Genomic DNA, 23,842 nt, shown 5'->3' with positions numbered 1-23,842 from the left:
ACGGATTAATAATTGAATAAAGTCAGCAACATGTTCCCGCTGACTGTTTCGTCAATTGCTTCTGCCACTTAATATGAAAAGGCAGATGTAGAGGTGTCTTTACACAAATGGGATTTATACAGTAAATGGCAGAACCCTTAAGAATATTGATAGGCAGAGGGTTCTGGGTGCACAGGTACACAGGTCACTGAAAGTGGCAACGCAGGTGGAGAATGTAGTCAAGAAGGCATAAAGCATGATTGTCTTCATTGTCCGGGCCATTGAGTTTAAAAATTGGCAAGTCATATTGCAGCTTTATAGGACCTTAGTTAGGCCGCACTTGGAATATAGTATTCAATTCTGGTCGCCACGATGCCAGAAGGATATGGGGGCTTTGAAGAGGGTGCAGAAAAGATTTACCAGGAAGTTGCCTGATATGAAGGGCATTAGCTATGAGGACAAGTTGGAAAAACTTGGTTTAATCTCACTAGAACGACGGATGTTGAGGAGCGAACTGGTAGAAGTCGACAAGATTATGAGGAGCATGGACAGAGTGGATAGTCAGAAGCTTTCTCCCAGGGTGGAAGAGTCAATTAGTAGCGGGCATCGGTTTAAAGCGCGAGGGGCAAAGTGTAAAGGAGATGTACGAGGCAAGTTTTTTACACAGAGGGTTGTGGGTGCCTGGAACTTGCTACCGGGAGGTAGTGGAAGCAGATACGATCGTGACTTTTTAGGGGCTCATCAAATACATGAATAGGATGGGAATAGAGGGATATAGTCCCCGGAAGGGTAGGGGGTTTTAGTTCATTCGGGCAGCATGGTCGGTGCAGGCTTGGATGGCCGAAGGGCCTGTTCCTGTGCTGTAATTTTCTTTGTTCTTTGTTTTTTGGGACACTGGATAGCGCAGCGGCACCTTCAATGAAGTGTCGTCGGGTTGATCAAAATCCAAACAGGATTGATTACAAAGCCCTATCGGTTGAAAGGGGCGTCGTGAGTGAGGGAGCGTTCGGATTGGAAAATCGAGTGATAAGGTTATGCCGTGGAGCTCAGCATGTAGCAACTTCTAAGTCATTTAATTTGTCATTCAAGATTTATTTAAAATTTCACAGAGAACATTTTACAATAAGATACAGTTTAAAGTTGACCCCAGGTGAATACACAAACTGAGCGTCACAGTGAGAACATAACATTGTCGCCTAAACTGACAATTGTCTATAACTGTAATTAACTAAAGAAAGAAACAACACTTTGCACTGTATGCTAATACTTGTGACAACAATAAATCAAATCAAATCAAGAAATCAGGGCCTCCACATAAAAGGCGGTGAATAATTCTCAATAAGAAATAACCACTAACTTACACATTAATTTGAACAATGGTGAAACTCCAAAATACAATTATATTGTCGAAACGATTATCTCATTCATTTTAAACAGAAACAAAAACGAAATCCAGCTTATATTCTATCTCAGTTATGGATTCGAATCTGTTCACTGAAGGCACATTAACTTTGAGGATCACAATGATAACGTATTTTTATTCCACAGCACCACACTGTGAGCGGACAGATGGGCGAAAACCACAAGATTTCCTAAATTCAATCACCCGCCTGCAAAAGAGAAATAAAATAATTCAACAACCATTTTATGTGTTTGAGACATGTATCTAAAGGCTCTTCTAAATTGAGACTTCTGGATATTTTTCAAACCTCTCCTATCTGATTCAGATGTGGGTGGATTGAATCATCTCACCTTCACCAGAGTGACGGCAGCGCTGTAGGACATGCTCAGGAAGAACAGGACTATGAATGTCGAAGCAGTTGTCCAGATATTGCTGTTATCATCCTGGTCTTCAATCCAGGTGGATTCTGCGGAATCTACGGGGAGAGGGAATACTTTCAGATTTTTTTTCTCGTCATGGATATTATTTTGGTTATTCATTTTCCCTTCTTAAGGTATTATTTTGTTCTCTGATATACTTTTCAAAGCCTATGTGTTATTAACTTAACCGCTTAATAAAATTGTCAATGCATATATTATTAAATTAATCTCTCTCAGTAATATAATCTACAATTATATAGGACGTTGGTGGGTCCGCACCTGGAGTATTGTGTGCAGCTTTGGTGTTCTTATCTGACGAACAATGTCCTTGCTAGAGAGAGAGTAAAGCGAAATTTTACAAGGCTGATTGCTGGGATGCAGTTCTGTCATATGAGGAGAAATTAAGTCGGTTAAGATTATATTCACCGGAGTTTAGAAGAATGAGAGGGGATCTCATAGCAACTTATCAAATTCTAACAGAGTTAGACAGGGTAGATTCAGAAAGGATGGTGGATAAGTCCAGAACCAGCTGTCATGGCTTGAGGATAAGAGGTAAACCTTTTTGAACTGAGGTGAGGAGAAATTTCTTCACCCAGAAGATGGTGAATGTATGGAATTCACTACCACAGAAAATAGTTGAGGACAAAACAATGTATGAATTCAAGCCCTTAGGGCTAAATGGACCAAGGTATATGGGGTGGGGCGAGAATCAGGATATTGAATTGGTTGATCAGCCATTTTCAAAATGAATGGCGGAGCAGCTCGAAGGCGTACTCCCGTTTCTAGTTTCTGTGTTACAAATTCCGCACCCGTCCTTCCAATATGTTCCTCATACTGGATTTGAACATATGTATTTGAACATATATTTTATTATTTAATCTTAGGCGATCGTTTAGTCTTGTTTAATTTTGTACCAACTATCAGTAACTAATATTATGAAGATCAAACGACTGAAGATAACTGACGCGGACTGAGCAACTTGGGTCTACATTCTCTTTAGTTTAGAAGAATGAGAGGCGATAACATTGAGACAAAATAATCCGAATGGGTTTCACAAGTTGGACACTGAGCTGCTGTTACCTCTGGATGGGGAATTTAAAATAACGGGCGTTTGAATAGGTGTGCTCTCGTTTAGGGCTGAGATGAGGAGACATTCCTTCACTTAGGGATATGACTCTTCTGAGTGGCCTGCCCGAGAGGACTGTGGATGCCCCATCATTGAATATTTTTAAGGCTGGGGCAGATATAGTTTTGGTTTATCGGGTAATAAAGGATATGAGAAGTAAGTGGGAACTGGAGTAAGAGGCAATATCAGACATCAGCTATTTGAATATTGAAGTAACGCACATTGGACATCTGGTCAAGTCGTAGAATTATGGAATTACTACAGTGCTGAAGAGGCCATTCGGTCCATCGAGTCTTCACCGACATTGGACCCTATCTCCAAAACTGCACAATAGTCCCATGGCTAATCCACATACCCTACACATCTTGGGACGCCAATGGGCAATTTGGCATGGCCAATCTAATTAACCTGTACATTTTTGGACTGTGGGATTAAACGGGAGCTCCTGGAGGAAACCCATGCAGGCGCGCAAACTCCGCACAGGCAGTCACCCAAGAATCGAATTCAACTTGGGTCCCTGGAGCTGTGAGGCAGCAATGCTAACGATTGAGCCACCAAGCTGCCCTGATACTATTTATTTTGCTCTTCGAATCGTCCTGGATGATTTTAGAGATAACTTCAGACAGTTATTCATTGAGGTACTGTAAATGATGATCGATAACAGATGGAAAGAATTATACTCTTTGTTTGTTTGGATTTGGCAGTTAATTTATTCACGTCAGTTTCGAAAGGAGAACATGGTTTTAGGCTTTGATACAGCAGCACGGACCCCTTAGTAAAAACAACTGAATTTTAATTTTCCTGAAAGCCTTCCATTTTTGTTTGTGCTTTAGCCTCTGTATATGTGCACATGGGGATGTACTGATCTGTTTTAATCTTTGTTTGTGTGCCCCTGTGTGTGAGAATGTGTTACGTTACCGTGGTGTCGATATAAATATATTTGAAAGAGATATGTTGAAGTTTTTTGTCTTGTAGTCAGAGGACAATGGCACAAACATCAAACGCAAATGGAGCAATAATTGATACTTCACGAGAAAACAGTACATGTTGGTTGACAAGTGGACTGTGATTAGTGGAGACATTCCATGATGAATGTACCAGTTAAACGTTGACTGACAGTTAACTGCCAAGCTTTGTTTAAGTTCAGAGCAGACACATTCACAGTAATTGGTAAAGTTATTGCCCTGAGAAAGGAATCAGATCTTGGCTGTCTCCTATTTTGTTCAGATGATACAAACACAATGTCTGTACGTGTTATTTATCTCTGCAAAGAATAGGGTGCTGTGCTTTAATGCATGCAGCTTCTCGCACAGTTAGATGCATTGCATTCGCCACTCTCTCCCTAAGAATTATAAATTGCTGTTCCCCTGATAGTTGTTATTCCTGTGAAGAGCCTGGGGAATGCAAGATGAAAAGCTTAAACATATTTCTTTTTTCAGCGATATTCAATTTCTGTTCTAACACATATAAAAGTTAAAGTATGTTTATATGGAAATTAAGGCTATCATGTGGATATATTGACCATCATGAATGTGTGTATTTTCGTGTTTATCCATCTCTATGAATTAATGTGTGTGTTAATGTGCCTGCTTCTGTGTGTACCCCTTTTCACTGTGAGGGAGTGAATATTTATTGGTGTGTTTATGTGATGGGTCAGAGAATCCTTTGACCTGTGTTTATGGAAGGATGTTAGAGTTTGTTAATGCATGTGTATGAGTGGTCACCCGTGTCAATGTTTATGATAGTCTTAATTGGAATGCTTTAGTTTTAATTTGCGAGGGGGCATGGGTTATTAATGTTTATGTTTGTATTTTCTTCTGGTCTGTGCTGTGTTTGTGGAGATGTATATGTGCGTGTTTATCTCTGTTTCTGTGTGTCTGACAGTACGTGAACATCATTATTATTGCTCCAAGTTTTACTAAATAAACCGAACCGGAACTGTCCCTGTCAGACGATATTAATGGAATATTCGCCTCTTTCTGGGAATTCATGTGGTGTAATGTGAGCTGCAATGTGACAACAAGCTGAATGAAAGAAGCATTTCAATCAGCAGTCCTCAGAACATCAGGGATAGAACGGGGAAAAGCCAGAAGAATTCAAACACCAGTGAAGTTTTGGGCTGTTAGTAACTAATACATCATACCATGAGAGACTTTGAACCAATATAAACTGAGTCCTTAGAAATAGGGAGCGGTGCCTTTCCACTCTGTCTCCTTGGCGAGGCGGAGTATAATGGGTTAACCATCGCCTTTTCCCTTCTCTCTGTTGGCACAGTGAGTTTAATGGGTTAGCAATTGCTCTTTTCCCCCTCTGTCGGGTAGGTGAGTGGGGACAGTGAGTTAAAAACTCAATTTTCTCGCCTCTCTATCAGGCGAGTTGATGGAGGATTGATTGAACAGCCGAGTGCCCTATCTGCGACTGGGGATGAGAGTTTCCGTTGTTATTCTTGTGTCGCTCTGACTCCAGTCCCCACTGGGTGCGATTCTGCAACGAAGAAATGATCAAAACTTTGATGGGATTGACGAGTCGTCTATATTTAAAAGTGAATCATTTGTTGCTCGGAATTAGAACGTTTTCGCATCAACCAGTAACTGGATGAAATTTGCTGAACTTACTCAGGGTAATCACTGAATTAATTAGCGCCAATCCACCTTAATTCTGTACTCTATCTCAATTTGGAGCGCTGGATCTCTAAGATTGAGGTTTATTTTTCATGGCTTTTTTTATTAGTGTCACAGTAGGCTTACGGTAACACTGTGATAAATTTACTGTGTAAATTCCCTAGTCGCTACATACCGTTGCCTGTTCGGGTACACTGGGGAAGAACCTAGCGTGGCCAATGCATCTAAAAAGCACGTCTTTCAAACTATGGGAGGAAACCGAAACAGTCAGAGGAAACCCACGAAGACACGGGGAGAATGTGTAAACTCCACACAGATAGTCACCCAAGCCAGGAATCCAACCTAGGTCCTTGGTGTTGTGAAGTAGTAATGCTAACCACTGTGCCACAGGGAGGCAAGACACTGGTAAGTATCTGCTGCCGGAGGAGCATTTATGCCCATAGCAAACAGAGGAATCAAAATGAATTAGCAGGTTGGATGTTTAACTCATAAGCAGATGAAAAAAGCTTTATTATTTTTCTTGCAGCTCGAAATATAACCAATAAATTCTCATTGACATGAACTAACGGGGTCCACCAGTACAGGAGAAATGTTCACAAAACTGGGTTTACCGCTGGATTTGTCAACTGTTTTGTTGATGATCTTCAAGGGGATGGCTTCATGTCCCACCACGCAGGAGTAAGAAGTGCCGCTGGCCCACTCCTCCGCTGCAATGGATAACAGGCTGTACATGAAGAAGGAGCCATTCCCGTTCTCCGCCACCACCTCAGTGTTCCTGTAGTTCCTGGGATTCACGGGCTTGTCATTGACGGTCCACTTGACGAAGACTTCTCGGGGGGAGAAACCTCTCACTAAGCAGCTGAGGGAGACGAATTTCTGAGCGGATATGTGTTCTGCCGAGGGCAGGAGGACAGAGACGGACGGTTCCCGCGGATTTGGATCTGCAGAAAATTGCAATAAATGTCAATAAACTGGAGAATTCTCCAGACAATGAAACCACTGGTTAGATATCAGAAAATTGTGCTTCGCTTTCGAATTTAAATGTTTCCATTTTTGACTTCCAGCTTGGAGGAAAGGGGAACACAATCGCTTTCTCAAATAACACGGGGCTAGAATGGAAAGTTTCAGAAAGCTTACAACACAGAAACAGGCTATTCGGCCCAACTGTTCTGCGTTGGGTTTTGTGCACCACACCAGGCGACTCCCTACTTATTCGATCATAAACCAATACCATTCTCTTCAGATCACTTTTCATTCATCAACGTCCCACGCAAAAATATCTACAGGCCCAGAGCGTTTAGTTAGCAGAGTTACCACTCAGAGGAGTGGTAATGCACTGAATACTAAGTATTGACCATTATACTTACACTGGAAATAGACACAGTAACGAATTTATTGCTTCAATCTCTCAGCTCACCTCTTTCCTTGTGGATGGATTTTCTTAAAGGAGTCGGCAGATCCTGATGGCTCACCACGCAGTCAAACACAGCCCCACTCAGCCAGGCTTGTGTCGAGATGTTTAAGTTGCTGACCATGCTGTCAGGATCCTCTTCATGCTTTTCTGCAATCTCTGATTTCAAATAATTCCTGTCTCGGATCCAGGACACGTTGACTCCGGAAGGAGAATTGAAAATGATACAGGTTAAGGTCACAGTCGCCTCGAGTAAGACCTGTTCTATTGGTGGTGGTTGTATTGTCACTGTGGAATCCGGGCAGTGGGAAGGACCTGTGAATGAAAAATGAAAACCAACTCAAGTTCTCCTTCAGAAGCAGGACAGCAGTATTCAGCCTAAAGGAGACGAAGTCGCCTTCGAGTTATCAAACTCTAACTATCGCCTTTCAACTTCTATGGTGAATGGAAAACTAGGTTGCTCTGTGAAATTATTCTCTTTATTAAAGTATTGTAGCAGCGGGATCATTCTGATGAATCAGCATTGCAGCATTCCCACACAAATAGACCATCCTGAACTCAGGAAAAATTAATGGCCGTTGGTTTATAAGTAGGGTGGATGCACTTTCCAACATTTTACCCCTACGCTGTGACCTGTGAAACAGTCCGACACCTACTGTTTCTCCAAATTTTACCAGCTGTGTCAGGAGAAGCTGACATCAAGTCCGCCTCGGTCACTATATTACTTCAAAATAGAAGGGCGCATTGTTTCAAGGAGAGGCAGTGGCATGGTGGTGTTATCAATGGGTTTGTAACCTAGGGCAAAAGTCTGGGGTTATAGATTCGAATCTCACCACCACAAATGGTCAAATTTGATTTTATTAAAAAACGATATTTAAAAGTCTAACGATCATTATGAAGCCATTGCTGTAAATGGTTCACGAATGCCCTTTTAAAGTGTAAATCTGCTGTCTTTATCTTGCTCTGGCATGCATGTGACTCCAGATCCACAGCAACGTCGTCGACTCTTAAGTGCTGTCAGGGATGGGCCATGGAGAACATCTCATGACAGAATAAAAATAATTGCTGATGTGATGAAATTCTGAATGAGGCGCTATCCGACTGCAGCAAACTACATGACAGCTCTATGCTTCGCACGAACTTCAATAAATCTCTAATTCCGATTAACAGCGGAATGATTTGTTTTCCCTCGGTTTGCATCCCTTACCCAGAGATCCGGTGATGTTCTGACTCTGAGTGAGTCCTTGATGAGTGACCTGACAGGTATAGACCGTTTTGCTGGACCATTCCCCAGCGGAGACTGTCAGCCGACTGCTCGCCGAGAAGTTTCCGTTCACTTCACAGGCAGGAGAGGTGGCAATTCCTGAATCCATGGGCTGCCCATTCTTCAGCCACTCCACCGTCACTGACTTTGGCTGGAAATCGATGATTGAACAGACGATGGTTGCAAATTTCCTGCTTGTGATTTCTTCACTGGAACTCACGGTGAGGATAACGGTTGGGGGGATGTCGCCTTCAACAAACACACGTTTAGACGTTACTTGAAGGTTCAACTGACAACAATTAAAATTAATGCTTTTATTTTAGCACCGGAGCTGCCAATTTGGGAATTATATCCATGGTTTGGTTGAATTGGTAGGGAAATAGCGAATGGAATTCAACCGTCAAAAGTGCCACGCAATGAATTTGGGAGGGCAAACAAAGCAAGGGAATAGTCGATAAAATGGAAGATTTCGAGGGATTGAGGAAATGCAAGACCATGGAGTGCATGTCCACAGGTCCTTGTAGATGGTAGGGCAGCTGGAAAAGTTGATCAAGAAAGCATATCGGATTAGTTCCTCTGTTATGTGAGATATTGAATGCAAAAACAGTGATGCAATGATGGAGCTGTATAAAACGCTAGGTAGGCTACGTTTGGAGTTTGCTGTTCAGTTCTGGTCAACACGTTGCAGGAATGACGTAATGGCTCTAGAGAGAGATGACGCTGACAAGAATGGTGCCAGGGACTGAAAATTCCCGCCATGAGGCGAGATTGGATAGGCAGGGGTTTTTCTCCTTAGAAAAAGAGGAGGCTGAGGCGTGACATAATTGTGGTTCACAAAATTAGAAGGGACGTAGGCAGAAATAATTCATTCCCCAAGTCGAGGGCTCAATTACCAGGAAGCATGGTCATTTTAAAGGTCATTACGTCTGCATCTCAGGTGCTTTAACCTGCACGGCTACGGCGCAAGGGCTGGAAAATGGGCTCCAAATGTCTGGCTAGTTTATTTGTTCTCCCTTTTGGCCAGCACAGACATGATGGGCTCAATGGCCTCATTCTGCACAGTAACAGTCCTGTTGTTCTTTGGTTCTGAACAACTTTTCAGTCAGTAGACACTTACCTGGATTTTGAATAATTCATTTTTTTTCAGAATGCTACAGATCAGTTATAACTAAAGCCTTATACAGTTCAATCACAGAGTTCCTGTCTTGCCCAAGTTCCACAACACTTACATTGCATTTCAATGCTCTTGACGGAGTCGCTGTGTCGAACCTCACAGTCGATTTTGCTGCACTCTCCCTCTGACTGGGTGATGGTTAACTGGCTGCTCAGGGTATAGGTTCCCTTCGTGTTTCTCACTGATGGATAAGTCTTAAATCCAGTGGCGATCAGCTGCCCATTTTTCTTCCAGGTCAGTTTGGAGACATCTGGAGAATAGTCCATCGCCAAACAGCCGTAGGTGATGGAGCCAGCGGAGTTGTGTTGCTGACAGGAAGAGACGAGGCTGTAGAGAGTGGGCGGAGACGGTGTCGCTGGGAAAGAATAGTCGATTAAACAAGTTAGACTATTACCTGCGTTTATTAATTAATCAAACATATTTATACAAGTATGTTTCTATATTAGGTATAGCTCTTGGGGCTAAAGGGATCAATGGAAATGGGTAGTAGACGGGGTCAGGATATTGATGAGCTGTGATCAAAGTGAATGGTAGAGCAGGGTCAAAGGGCCGAATGGCCTACTTCTGCTTCTATTTTCTATGTTTCTACATCACGATTTGTCTAGAATTATGAACTTAACTTAATATTTCCCGATTAAGACCTACATACACCTTTCAGCTTCTGTTACTCCTATCATTTGAGAATCGCCATCTTTGTAGAAACTCACATCAATGTCTCGACCTCTATCAGATTGGAAAGACAAAAACATTTTGATGTCATTGTAATGACATACCATTCATTAGATTAACAGAGAAGTGTAAAGAGTTTCTCCATTACTTCAGGCACTAGCTATTTCTCAAACAACAGCACTTTGTGATGAAGAAGTTGTCTCTTCATTCATATCAGCCACTCGTCTGATGAAAGAGCTCCAAAAGCTCACGATTCCAAATAAGCCTGTTGTACTTTAACCTGGTGTTGTGAGACTCCTTACTGTGCCCACACCAACCTAGCGTCGGCATATCCACATTGTAGTTTTGGATATTGCCTGTGTACAAACTAACTGATGCCCCTTCCTCTCTCCAGCTCACTGCCTCACACTCCACAAAACGAAGATTAGTGACTTTGCTTCAAAACTACCTTCGGAATGAATACTTACTGAATGACCAGGAAACTCTAAATGTGATTACAAATTCAAATAATTGCAACATTGACTAATTGAAGGGTCATACATTAATAGCAAGAGTTGGCCATTCGGGCCCTGAAGTCTCTTCCATTATTCACTGAGATTACAGATGATCTGGTTGTGGTGCTCACTCTATTTTGCACATCCTCACTCCGCACGTCGATCATCCACTCTCTGCCCATTTTCCCCGACTCTCTGCCCTTTCCCCTGGCTCTCTGCTATTCCCTGTGGCTCTTTTCCCCTTTCACCCGGCTCTCCGCACTTCCACCTGGCTCTCTACACTTCCCTCCAGCTCTGTGCCCTCTCCCCCGGCTATCTGCCCTTTCCCTCAGCTCCCTACACTTTCCCCCGGCTCTCTGCCCGGAGTCCCTGCTCCCTATCCACTTTCCCCTTTCCCCTGGCTCTCTGACCGTTCCCCCGGCTCTCTGCCCTTTCCCCCTGACTCTCTGCCTTTCCCCCTGACTCTCTGCCCTTTCCCCTGGGCTCTCTTGCACTATTCCTCGGCTCCCTGTCGTTTCCCCGGCGTCCCTGCCCTTATTCCTGGCTCTCTCCCCTTTCCCTGGTCTCTCTGCCCTTTCCCCCATCTCTCTGCCCTTTCCCCGTCTCTCTGCCCTTTCCCCTGGTTCTTTGCCTTTCACCTAGCTCCCTGCCCTTTCTCCTGGCTCTCTACCCTTTCTCCTGGCTCTATGCCCTTCCCCCGGCTCTCAGCCCTGTTGCCCGGCTGTGTGCCCTTTCCCCAGGCTCTCTGTCCTCCCCCCTCCCCCCCCCCTGCTCTCTGCCCTTTACCACGCTTCCTGTTCTCCCCGGCTCTTTGCCATTGTCCTTGGCCCTGAGCCCCCAGGGATTCCCCCCAGCTCTCTGCATTCGCAGGGCAGCTCCCACATTTGAACACCAAACTGCCGCTGGAGATCTTTCCTCTCTCTCGTTGCAGACCTCCCCACACAGATTTAGTGAGGGTGAGTGAGAGAATGTGAGTGCGTGAGGGTGAGTGATTGAAGGAGTGAGAGTGGATGAGTGATGGTATGTGAGTGACGGAAGGTGGATAAGTGAGGGTGAGTGAATGAAATTCTTTGAGTGAGGATGAGTAATTGAGGGTGAGTGAGTAAGTGTGGGCGAGGGTGAGAGGGCGTGAGTACATGAGGGTGTGTGAGGGGGGGGTGAGTGAATGTGGGTGAGTGAGTGTCGGTGAGCGAGAATGAATGAATGAGAGTGAGTGAGTGAGGATACGTGAAGGTTAGCGAAGGTGGGTGAGTGAGAGCGAGTGAATGAGGGTGAGGGAGTGAATATGACTTAGTAAGTGAGGGTGAGAGAGTGAGTGAGTCAGAGTGTATTATTAGGGGTGGTGTGTGAGAGTGTGTGAGGGAGAATGAATGCGGATGGGTGGGTGAGTGAGGATGAGTGAGTGAAGGTGTTTGAGTGAGGATGAGTGATTGAGCATCTGTGAGTTAGGGTGGGTGAAGTTGAGTGATGGTGTGTACGTGAGGGTGTGTGAGTGAATGTAGGTGCGTGAGTCTGAGTGAGTTTGAATGGGTGAGGTGGTGTAAGTGAAAGAGAGAGGAAGATTGAGCTTGAGTGTGTGGAGGTGAGTCTGGGTGAGTGAGGGTCGGTAAGTGGCGAGAGTGAGTGAGGGTGAGTGAGAGTGAGTGAGACTGGCTGAGTGAGGGTGGGTAAGTGCGATGAGTGAGTGAGACTGGGTGAGTGAGGGTGGGTAAGTAGGGTGAGTGAATGAGGGTGAGTATGAGTGTTGGTGAGTGACTGAGGGTCTGAGTGAGTGACTGAGGGTTAGTGAGTGAGGTTGAGTGTGTGATGGTGTGTGAGTGTGGGTGGCTGAGTGACAGTGCGTGAATGAGGGTGTGAGAGTGAGTGAATGAAAGTGAGTGAATGTGAGGCAGTAAGTGAGGGTGTGAGGATGAGTGACTCAGGATGTGTGATTGAGGTTGAATGAGTGAGGTTGAGTGAGGGTGTGTGAGTGAGTGAGGGTGTGTGAATGAGTGTGGGTGAGTGAGCGAGGATGGGTGAGAGTGAGTGAGCGAATGTTTGTGAGTGATTGTGAGTGAGTGAGGGTGTGAGGTTGAGTGACTCAGGGTGAATGAGGATCAGTGAGTTTCTGAGTGTGAGTGTGTGAGGGTGAGTATGTAAGGTTGAGTGTGTGAGGTTGAGTGTGTGAGGCTCAGTGTGTGAGTGTGAGTGTGTGATGGTGAGTATGTAAGGTTGAGTGTGTGAGGTTGAGTGTGTGAGGCTCAGTGTGTGAGGGTGAGTGTGTGAGGGTGAGTGTGTGAGGTTGGATGAGTGAGCAAGGGAGAGTGCGTGGGGATGAGTGAGCAGGGATGAGTGAGCGAGAGTTTGTCAGCGAGGGAAGGTGGGTAAGTGAGGGTGAGTGAGTGAAGTTCTTTGAGTGAGGATGAGTGATTCAGGGTGAGTGAAGAAGTGGGCCACCTCCTCCTCTTCCTCCTTTTCCCGATTGTCTACATTGATCAGCTTTCTGGGAACAAAAGGGTTGTAAGGGAAAAAATCGGACCTCTCAGGGACAAAAGTGGGGACTTATGCTTGGAGCCCAAAGAGGTAGGGGAGATCCTAAATGAATACTTTGCGTCGGTATTCACTAAGGAGAGGGATGTGTTGACTGGGAGTGTCTCGGAGGGGAGTGTTGAACCGTTGGAGAAAATCTCCATTACAAAGGAGGAAGTGTTAGGTTTGTTAGAGAATATAAAGACTGACAAATCCCCAGGGCCTGATGGAATCTATCCAAGGCTGCTCAGGGAGACGAGAGGTGAAATCGTTGGGCCTCTGACGCAAATCTTTGTCTCGTCACTGGACACAGGTGAGGTCCCAGAGGATTGGAGGATAGCCAATGTGGTCCCGTTATTTAAGAAGGGTAGGAAGGATAACCCGGGTAATTATAGGCCGGTGAGCTTGACGTCCGTGGTGGGGAAGTTGTTGGAGAAGATTCTTAAAGATAGGATGTATGCGCATTTAGAAAGGAATAAACTCATTAACGATAGTCAACATGGTTTTGTGAGGGGGAGGTCATGCCTCACGAACCTGGTGGTGTTTTTTGAAGAAGTGACCAAAATGGTTGACGAAGGAAGGGCCGTGGATGTTGTCTATATGGATTTTAGTAAAGCATTTGACAAAGTCCCTCATGGTAGGCTAGTGAAAAAGGTTGGATCCCATGGGATAAAGGGGGAGGTGGCTAGATGGGTGGAGAACTGGCTTGGTCATAGAAGACAGAGGGTGGTAGTGGAAGGGTCTTTTTCCGGCTGGAGGCCTGTGACTAGTGGTGTTCCGCAGGGCTCTGTATTGGGACCTCTGCTGTTTGTGATTTATATAAATGATCTGGAAGAAGGAGTAACTGGGGTGATCAGTAAGTTTGCGGACGACACAAAACTGGCAGGACTTGCAGATAGTGAGGAACATTGTCAGAGGCTACAGAAGGATATAGATAGGCTGGAAATTTGGGCAAGGAAATGGCAGATGGAGTTCAATCCTGATAAATGCGAAGTGATGCATTTTGGTGGGAATAATGTAGGGAGGAGCTACACGATAAATGGAAGAACCATAAAGGGTGTAGAGACGCAGAGGGACCTGGGTGTGCAAGTCCACAGATCTTTGAAGGTGACGTCACAGGTGGAGAAGGTGGTGAAGAAGGCATATGGCATGCTTGCCTTTATAGGACGGGGCATAGAGTATAAAAGTTGGGGTCTGATGTTGCAGATGTATAGAACGTTGGTTCGGCCGCATTTGGAATACTGCGTCCAGTTCTGGTCGCCACACTACCAGAAGGACGTGGAGGCTTTGGAGAGAGTACAGAGGAGGTTTACCAGGATGTAAACTGGGGTTGTTCTCCTTGGAAAGACGGAGGATGAGGGGAGACTTAATAGAGGTGTATAAAATTATGAAAGGCATAGATAGGGTGAACGGTGGGAAGCTTTTCCCCGGGTCGGTGGTGACGTTCACGAGGGGTCATAGGTTCAAGGTGAAGGGGGGGAGGTTTAACACAGATATCAGAAGGACATATTTCACACAGACGGTCGTGGGGGCCTGGAATGTGTTGCCGGGCAAGGTGGTGGAGGCGGACACACTGGGAACGTTTAAGACTTATCTAGACAGCTATATGAACGGAGTGGGAATGGAGGGATACAAAAGAGTGGTCTAGTTTGGACCAGGGAGCGGCGCGGGCTAATTGTTCCTGGTTTCTCGTTTCAAGGCTTCATTCTACGATCATCTTGCTGGTGCCAGTACAGAGTGAGACTGCGGATAGTTGGGAACCTGTCTCGGGGGCAGGGAATTCATATGGTGTTCGTGGAAGTGGAAATGACTAGGGTTGGGAAGCATTTTCCGATCGGGGCCATTGTGATCTCCTGGACTCGTTTCGATCGCCTCAGGGGGTCGGAGAGGAATTTCCCAGATTTTTTTTTCCCCATATTGGCCCTGGGGTTTTTCACTCTGGGTTTTCGCCTCTCCCTGGAGATCACATGGTCTGGAATGGGGGGGTGGGGGTAAGTTAATAGGTTGTAATGAACAAAGCATCGTAGCTGTGAGGGACAGCTCGGTGGATAGGATATTGGTATGTAGATAGGCTGGAAAATTGGGCGGGGATCCTGGATTCAGGATTCAATCCTGGACCGGGGAGCGGCGCGGGCTTGGAGGGCCGAAGGGCCTGTTCCTGTGCTGTATTGTTCTTTGTTCTTTGTTCTTTGTTCTGTAACAGGGCTGTGTAAAGTCAGGCAGCAGTATAGATCACCGGGCAGCTGGTTAATGTCGGTGTCTTTCTTTAAGAAACACGTATCAGTTAATGAATAGACAGACTGAGGGAGCTGGAAGGGAAGCTTACAGCGTAACCAGAATGGGTCGCACAGGAATCAAACACCAAGTTTACACCAGTATTGGGGAGCTAGGCGGCCTTGGTCTCAGCCAAGTCCCTTCTTACTTATTGTGTCTTTGTGTCCGGTGTAACACATGGAAATCTCTACTTCTGACCTCATGTTGGATGGAATATCTTTGATGAAGCAGTAGAAGATTGTTGGCTCCAGAACAATCCTCTGCCGAACTTTTGCAGTGAAATCTGAACTTAGATGTTTGACCTCCAACAACCAATATCATCTTGCTTTGTGCTAAGCATGACGGGTGGGGGGGGGGGGGGGCGGGCTGTGGCACGGTGATTAGCACTGCTGCCTCACAGTTTGATTCCCGACTTGGCTCACTGTCTGTGTGGAGTTTGCAAGTTCACCCCGTGTCTGCTTGGGTTTCCTTCGGGTGCTCCTGTTTCCTCCCACAGTCCAAAGATGTGCGGGTTCGGTGGATTGGCCGTGCTAAATTGCCCCTTAGTGTCAGAGGGACTAGTTAGGGTAAATACATGTGGTTATGGGGATAGGGCTTTGGTGGGATTGCTGTTGGTGCAGAATCGATGGGCTGAATGGCCCCCTTCTGCACTGTAGGACCCTATGCTTCCATTTATGATGTCAAGGACAAACACTCTGACTATGTGAGATGGAAAGTGTGTGAGGGTGTTTGGATGTGTGAGAGAGAGAGAGGGGGTGAATGTGTGTGTGAGGGTGCCTGTGTGTGATAGACTACGTTTGCACGTGTGTGAGACAGTGGGCTCTGTCTGCAAGAGGGGAGAGTGTGCGTGAGAGAAAGGGTGTGTGAGATAATGTGTGTGTGAGAGAGAATGCGTGTTTGAAGAGTTATTCTTTGTGTGTGAGAGTGTGTCTCTTCTTGAAAGTGTGTGTGGGCAGTCTGTGTGAGGGAGTACTTCGGTGTGTGATTGAGTGTGTGTTTATGTGAAAAGGAGTGTGTCTATATGAGATACAAGGTGTCTATGAAAGAGAGTGTGTGTGCTTGAGGGAGGGTGTGTGTGTGGGAGAGAGTGTTGTGCTCATGTGAAAGACAGTGTGTGTGAGAGGGAGTGCCTATTGGAAAGCAAAATAATATGTTCATCAGTGTCTGAAAGTGTACATGGGATTGTGTGTGAGTGAGAAAGATATGTGCAATGTGTGTGGGTGATAGAAGCAATGTGTTTGAGTGTGTGTGTGTGTGTGTGTGTATCTCTGTGTGTGTGTATGTATGTGTGTGTGCGTGTGTGAGACAGAGAGAGAGAATTTTTGTGTGAGAGAGAGACGTTGTGTGTGGTTTATGTGTGTGAGAGTGTGTCAGACACATGATTGTTTTGCACGTGTGTGAGACAGTGGTCTGTGTGTACAAGAAGAGAGAGTGTGCGTGAGAGAAAGGATATGTGAGATAGAGAATGCGTGTGTGCGAGAGAGAGTGTGTGTTTGAAGAGTTATTTTTTATGTGTGTGAGAGTACTTCTCTGTTCTTCAAAGTATATGTGTGTGCGTGTGTGTTTGCGTGGAGGGGCGGGGAGAGTGTGTGTGAGTGAAAAAAACTGTGAAAATTAGACAGAATGGATGCGTGAGTGTGTGTGAGTGAAATAACGGTTGCGAGAACATGTGTCTGTGATAGGTGGAGTGTTTAAGAGAGATACATTGTGTATACATATGTGTTCATATGTGAGAGACGGAGAGACTGTGTGCGTGTGAGAGAGGGGGTGTTTGTGAGATACAGAGTTTGAGAGCGAGATTGTGCGTGTGTGAGACAATGTGTAAGGGAGTGAGCGGGTGAAAGAGAGAGAAAAATGCGCCTGTGTGAGAGAATGCGTGTGCAAGTATTCGTGTGAGAGAGAGAGCGAGCATGCAAATGAGTGTGAGATGGAGTGAGAGCACGGAAGAAGGAATGTGAGAGGGATAGTGCATGTGTGTGTATGTGAGGGAAAATGTGTGTGCGAGACTGTGCTTATGTGAGAGACTGGGTCTGTGCGGAAGAGTGTGTGTTAGAGTGCGTGCGTGGGTCTATATTTGTGAGAGAGTGTTTGTGAGAGAGCCAGTGTGTGAGAGCAAGAATGTACAGATGTGAGATAGTGTGTGCAAGAGACATAGAAATATATGCGTGTGTGTGTGCGTGAGAGAGAGAGAAAGAGATGTGTGTGTGCAAGAGGAATTGTGAGAGCGTGTGTGAATAAATGTGAGACAGCTTGAGCGTGTGTGACAGAGTGTGGGAGAGAGAATGCATGTGAGAGTGCGTGTGCGAGAGTGTGAGACTGTGCTTATGTGAGAGTGTGTGGCTGTGTGCCAGAGAGAATGTGTGTCGGGGGTGTGCGTGTGAGTGCTTTTGTGTATGGTGGTATGAGAGACTGATTGAGAGACCGAGAGTATGTATGTATTTGTATTTGAGAGAGTTTATGTGAGAGCATGTGTATGGGTGTGTGAGAGAGATCGGATGAGAGAGAAAGTAAGTGTGAATATGTATGTGGACATGTGTGAGAGACTATGAGAATGTGTATGTGTGCATTTATATGTATGAGAGTGTGTGATGTGCGCAAGTCTCTATCTGGCTGATTCAGTCTGGAAAAACACCCTCACTTCACATACACACTCACCCACTCACACAGTAAATGGGAGTGACAAGTGAGCACAATACGGACCTCAGGCCAAGGGTTGGAAAAACATTTAAATCTTTCACAAGTCAGTCACAATTGAATAATCAGACAGAAGGCAGAGAGTTGGGATAAAAGGTTCTTTCTCAGAATGGCAACCGGTGACAAGTGGTGTCCCGCAGGGTTCAGTGTTGGGGCCACAGCTGTTCTCTTTATATATTAACGATCTAGATGACGGGACTGGGAGCATTCTGGCCAAGTTTGCCGATGATACAAAGATAGGTGGAGGGGCAGGTAGTATTGAGGAGGTGGGGAGGCTGCAGAAAGATTTAGACAGTTTAGGAGAGTGGTCCAAGAAGTGGCTGATGAAATTCAACGTGGGCAAGTGCGAGGTCGTACACTTTGGAAAAAAGAATAGAGGCATGGACTATTTTCTAAACGGTGACAAAATTCATAATGCTAAAGTGCAAAGGGACTTGGGAGTCCTAGTCCAGGATTCTCTAAAGGTAAACTTGCAGGTTGAGTCCGTAATTAAGAAAGCAAATGTAATGTTGTCATTTATCTCAAGAGGCTTGGAATACAAAAGCAGGGATGTACTTCTGAGGCTTTATAAAGCACTGGTTAGGCCCCATTTGGAGTACTGTGAGCAATTTTGGGCCCCACACCTCAGGAAGGACATACTGGCACTGGAGCGGGTCCAGCGGAGATTCACACGGATGATCCCAGGAATGGTAGGCCTGACATACGATGAACGTCTGAGGATCGTGGGATTATATTCATTGGAGTTTAGGAGGTTGAGGGGAGATCTGATAGAAACTTACAAGATAATGAACGGCTTAGACAGGATGGACGTAGGGAAGTTGTTTCCATTAACAGGGGAGACTAGGACGCGGGGGCACAGCCTTAGAATAAAAGGGAGTCACTTTAGAACAGAGATGAGGAGAAATTTCTTCAGCCAGAGAGTGGTGGGTCTGTGGAATTCATTGCCACAGAGGGCTGTGGAGGCCGAGACGTTGAGCGTCTTCAAGACAGAAATTGATAAATTCTTGATTTCTCGAGGAATTAAGGGCTATGGGGAGAGAGCGGGTAAATGGAGTTGAAATCAACCATGATTGAATGGTGGAGTGGACTCGATGGGCCGAATGGCCTTACTTCCGCTCCTATGTCTTATGGTCTTATGGTCTTAATTTCCTCTTTCCTCAATGAGCGAAACATTGCAAAAACTCAAGAAATTTGACACAATCCAGGACAAAGCCACCCACAAGATTATCCGCCCCCTCATTCACCCTATTCACTCTCTCTATCACTAACAAGCAGTGACAGCAGTGTGTATTATATACAAGATGCACTGCAGCAACTCACCAAGACTCCATAGAAAACACTGTCCAAACCCGCTGCCTTTACATCCTAACAAGCCAAGGGCAGCAGCCACACATGAACACTATCACCTGCAAGCTCCCCTGCAAGACACACACCATCTTGACTTGAAACAATACCTCAGTTCCTTCACAGTCGCTGGGTCAAAATCCTGGAACATCCTGCCTAACCGCACGGCGGATGCCTGCAGCATATGCACTGCAGTTATTCAAGGATACTTAATATCAATTATTTCCCAAGGAACAATTATGTAGGGACATATTTAAAATTCTTGCTTTGCAAGCGACTCTAAATTGCCTTTAGAAATTAAGAATAACATGCAAACGAATTTGACCCTGCAACTGTTCTCCTAAACAGGTCAGGGACTGCTCTAGTATAGAGTACAATATAGTAAATCTCCCTTTGTTCATCCAAAGTTCCCAAAGCCGGTATATCACTGGTTAAAAATCAACCGAATCTCTTTCTACAGTCTGACGTTTCTGCTCTCTCTAACGGTCACAATGTGCTTTAGGGATCTCATTTCTGAGACGCCGAGTCAAACATCAAATCAAACTGTCACGTTTCTCACAGATACAAGTTTATTGAAGAAATAAATCAATTTTCACTCCCTGAAATATAGGGGAAGGAACCAAAAGGTTGATAACCAGTCAGGCAGATTCTTGGTGCCAACACAGTGACCACGCGCACAGAAACAGAACAGACACAAATGGTGCAACAATCCAGTGCCCAGCAGATAAATCTGTTCAATCTGTCAATTACATTCAAATTGTTGGATTCTAATTGATCAAATGGCCAACTTACCACAACAGAAAATGAATAACCTATTTTAAATTAAACTGATATTCATTTCAGAACTCCTTTCAACTGTTAATTATTTCTCTGTCTCACTTCTCGAAAACTATGTAAAAATGTAATTTTGCTGAACATGAGCAATCAAAAGTAACAGGTTCAGGACAGTTCAATGTCCCTAACAGAGATGCAGTGACCCAGTCAGAATTAAACAAATCGGGAAACATTTACATTGAAAATCATTATCTGATTCGAGTTAATTACTTAATTAAATATAGTGAACAAAATAATCAAGGCAAAACACTTTACCAAGCTGAGCATAGCTGAGTAAAGAAATGTTTTGTTTCTGAATTCATTTTCGATACAATTAAATATTCTCTAAATCTAATTGTATTTTGCACGCCTGTACAGTATCCAAGTTCTTTTGTTTTAAATTAATCAGCATCAATATTATATTTTAAGTTGTTGTTAATTGTCAGTTAATTCTCCTGTCAGCTGATTTGTACTCCAATAAAATGAGTTTTCAATCATTCAAAACGTGCTTCTGCCTTTAACATTGTTAAATAATTAGGTTACAATTAAATCTTAGACAATGTTAAACAATAATTTGAAATTACTGAATCGAAACATTCAGACATCTGTCATTCATTTACTTAAATCTAATCACATTGTAATATTTTACTTTTCACGTTTACTACCAATGTCTTATTGGAACAGAGAAACGTGTTAAAAATCCACCAAACCCACATTTAAGTAAACAAATGGATTATTAGTATAGACAAAAATATAAAACAAAGACACATGTAAACCAATTATTCAATAAGTGCATCGCTCTTACCTGCAGTCACCGTCACCATGGTACCTTGTCCCCAGGAGGCGAAGTCGTCACAGTGCCACATTCCCTGGACTGTGTCGTACAATAACCGTCCCTGCACAAAATAGACACAAAACCACCATTATTTTAAATATTCACAAACCAGAGGAAAAACAGTAAATTAATGTTCATTAAATTATCATTGCATTTCTGGATACCATTCTCCATTCATAAATGACCCTAATGTTTTATATTTCACAGAGGAACACGTGAACATGTTATTGAAAACTCCAACTGATAATTGAGTAATTATCACATATTTTCCACGTTCATTCTCATCATGTTGTCAGTGCTCGACATAAATAATACTGTACTGCGATTAAAGTTGGAATTTACAAGTGACTCTGATCCAGCCTCAATCAATTGGTACTGAGGGGTTATTGTATTGACAGTAACTGCTGTGCCACCCAGTTATCACAGTGAGACACAGCATGACAAATACTGCGGCAGACTGTTAACTGTATCATGCAGATGGTTAATTCCACTGCTATTTCAAAAGCCTGTTTCCATCTCGTTTAAGAGTGAGTCAGTGAGATATTTCAATTTTTACTGGTCATGATATTGGTAAAGGGGATTAGAAACTTTTACATTCTCTGTGCACACTCAGCATGTAAATTAATAACAATAAATTTGAAGTATTTTATATCTTTAAAAAAAACAATGCTGCTTCTACCTATTATTTTGTTCAACCCCCATTTTGTTTGGCATTCGGCAGTGGCATTGATCACAAATTTAAGCAAAGTTCTTCTCTGAGGTATTTGTATGAGGATGTCGCTCTGCTAAGCATTGTGACCCCCCCATAGTATCACAGTGACATACACCCGCACAAAAACTGCACTCACTCTTCAGTAATGCCGCTCAATATTCACTTCAAATGGACCATTAGTTCTGCTCTAATTTAAAATGTAGGCAACTGTTTATATAACACAATCTATCAGAAATATTAAAACGATTAATATATCCAGCGCTGTAATTGCTGAAACTACAATAAATATAAAGTCAGTGAAAATCTCACCCTGTTATATCTGTGAGTTTGTTAAATTTTACTGTTAAATGCTTTCTTTGTTACTTTTTTAACACGATTATGGTTTGGTTCTGACCACTGTCGGTTATATCACATTTAAAACAGATATTTACCTTCAGGTTATGAGTTAAGTTGCTGAATTCCCTCTCGAGCTGTTCTTGTCCGGGTCCAGCCCTGGTTCCTCTCGCTGTGCCATCTTGCACAGTAATAGATGGCGGTGTCTTCGATTTTAAGGTTCGTCATGGCCAAAGCGGAGATACTGTTTGAAAGGTCTTTGGACGGAGTAAATCGATTCTGAATCCCTGGGGCGTAGTGGGTGGTGTTAGATGAATCCTTGTAGAGAGTCAGCCACTCCAGCCCCTGTCCGGGAACCTGCCGGATCCAGCCCATCCAGTCGCTGCTAAGATCGAAGCCGCTGGTTTTACAGGTCAGTTTCAGGGAGCCTCCGGGAAGCCCGGTCTCTGCCTCTGGCTGAGTCAACACAACCTGCGTCTGGACACCTGTAAAAATAGATCAAAAACCCCGAGGATTAATCCTGGTGTAATGATTGCTGATTCTGCAATATTCCAGAGATAGACTAACACTGAGACAGTAGCAGTCAGACTTGCACAATAAAAATAAAACTACTCACCGGATAAGAAAGTCAGCAAGAAACTGAGAGAAATCGCCGACCTCATCCTTCTGGTGATTTGGGGGAAATGGTTGTGTCAGGAACTCAACTCCCGGACTGTTGGATTCCGGTCCAAGTGAGCGGCATTTAAATACCCGGCAGAAGGGGGCGGCTTTCCAGGCGTCGCCTGTTGATTCCCTGCTGGAGGCGGCGACTGGTTCCACGTCCCACCTTCCACACTCCCAACAGAATGGAGTCCCAGATTTACAATAGGTTAATATTAAAATGGACATTTTATCTGTGTCGGGATATTTGTTTGGCTGAATATGTTCATTGTATTGTCTCCATTATTTCTGATGGTGATATTGCAGTTCATCATTTCTTTATTTTAAAAAAACTAATTCCATTGTAAATATGGTGATTTTATTACCTCGCCCCCAAGAAGAACACAAATCTAAAAATGCTGAAATAACATTTTTGGAAAATAAGGAGACCGTCAGTCTATTTTGCAATAATTCCGAATCTCTGTCACATTACAATAATAAAGCATCATTTATCAGAAGAATTTTTACCGATTTCTGTAACTAAATGAGGGGATATGAACAAAGTGATTCTATTTACAGTGCGGAAGGGTATCACTGGATAATTTGGGTTTGGAGATGAGAAGAAACTCTCACACAATACAATGTTTCTCCTTATATTTGTCAAACTACCTCAATCTCGAAGACAGCCCTTTGAAAATAATAAGAATCACGCCCTCTTAATCATTAAATAATGAGTTGACAGAGAAACATAAAATTAAATCGACTTATGACACAGAAGTTAATGAACGAATGAGCACGGAGATCATTAAAGTTCTCTTTCAGCATGCAAATCGTGGCAGCTCACTCTATTGGCCACCGGCTGTCGAACATCCGCTGGTGTTGGGAACACAGGACATCAGGACTTTGCGGCACATTGCACAATATCACAAGAATACATGTTTTATCTTCCATTGAATCAGGTTATGACCTGATCATTTCTCCACTCATTGGCAGCAATGAGAGGAACTCTTCAATAATGGAAATCAGATTATGCTGTACAATGGAATACGGTGCAAATCAGGTACAAGAGACACTGCTGTTTAAATGATATACAGAACTTTCAGAATATTCCAGCAATCCCCGCTTTTCATG

The 23,842-nt window shown here is 44.0% G+C and overlaps 1 gene segment (V, D, J or C); it reads right to left on the bottom strand.

Moving 5' to 3' along the window:
* Positions 1-1,058: 1,058 nt before the first annotated feature.
* Positions 1,059-22,777, bottom strand: LOC144484033 (Ig heavy chain C region, membrane-bound form-like). The segment is given in 9 exon segments: positions 1,059-1,589; positions 1,732-1,856; positions 6,159-6,488; positions 6,965-7,273; positions 8,166-8,471; positions 9,452-9,751; positions 20,998-21,088; positions 22,181-22,557; positions 22,689-22,777. Coding segments are annotated over 9 exon segments (1,896 nt in total).
* Between the last annotated feature and the right edge of the window lie 1,065 nt (positions 22,778-23,842).

Source organism: Mustelus asterias, unplaced genomic scaffold (genome assembly GCF_964213995.1).
Source record: "Mustelus asterias unplaced genomic scaffold, sMusAst1.hap1.1 HAP1_SCAFFOLD_87, whole genome shotgun sequence".
Lineage (NCBI taxonomy): Eukaryota > Metazoa > Chordata > Chondrichthyes > Carcharhiniformes > Triakidae > Mustelus > Mustelus asterias.
This window is presented reverse-complemented; position numbering and strand designations above follow the sequence as displayed.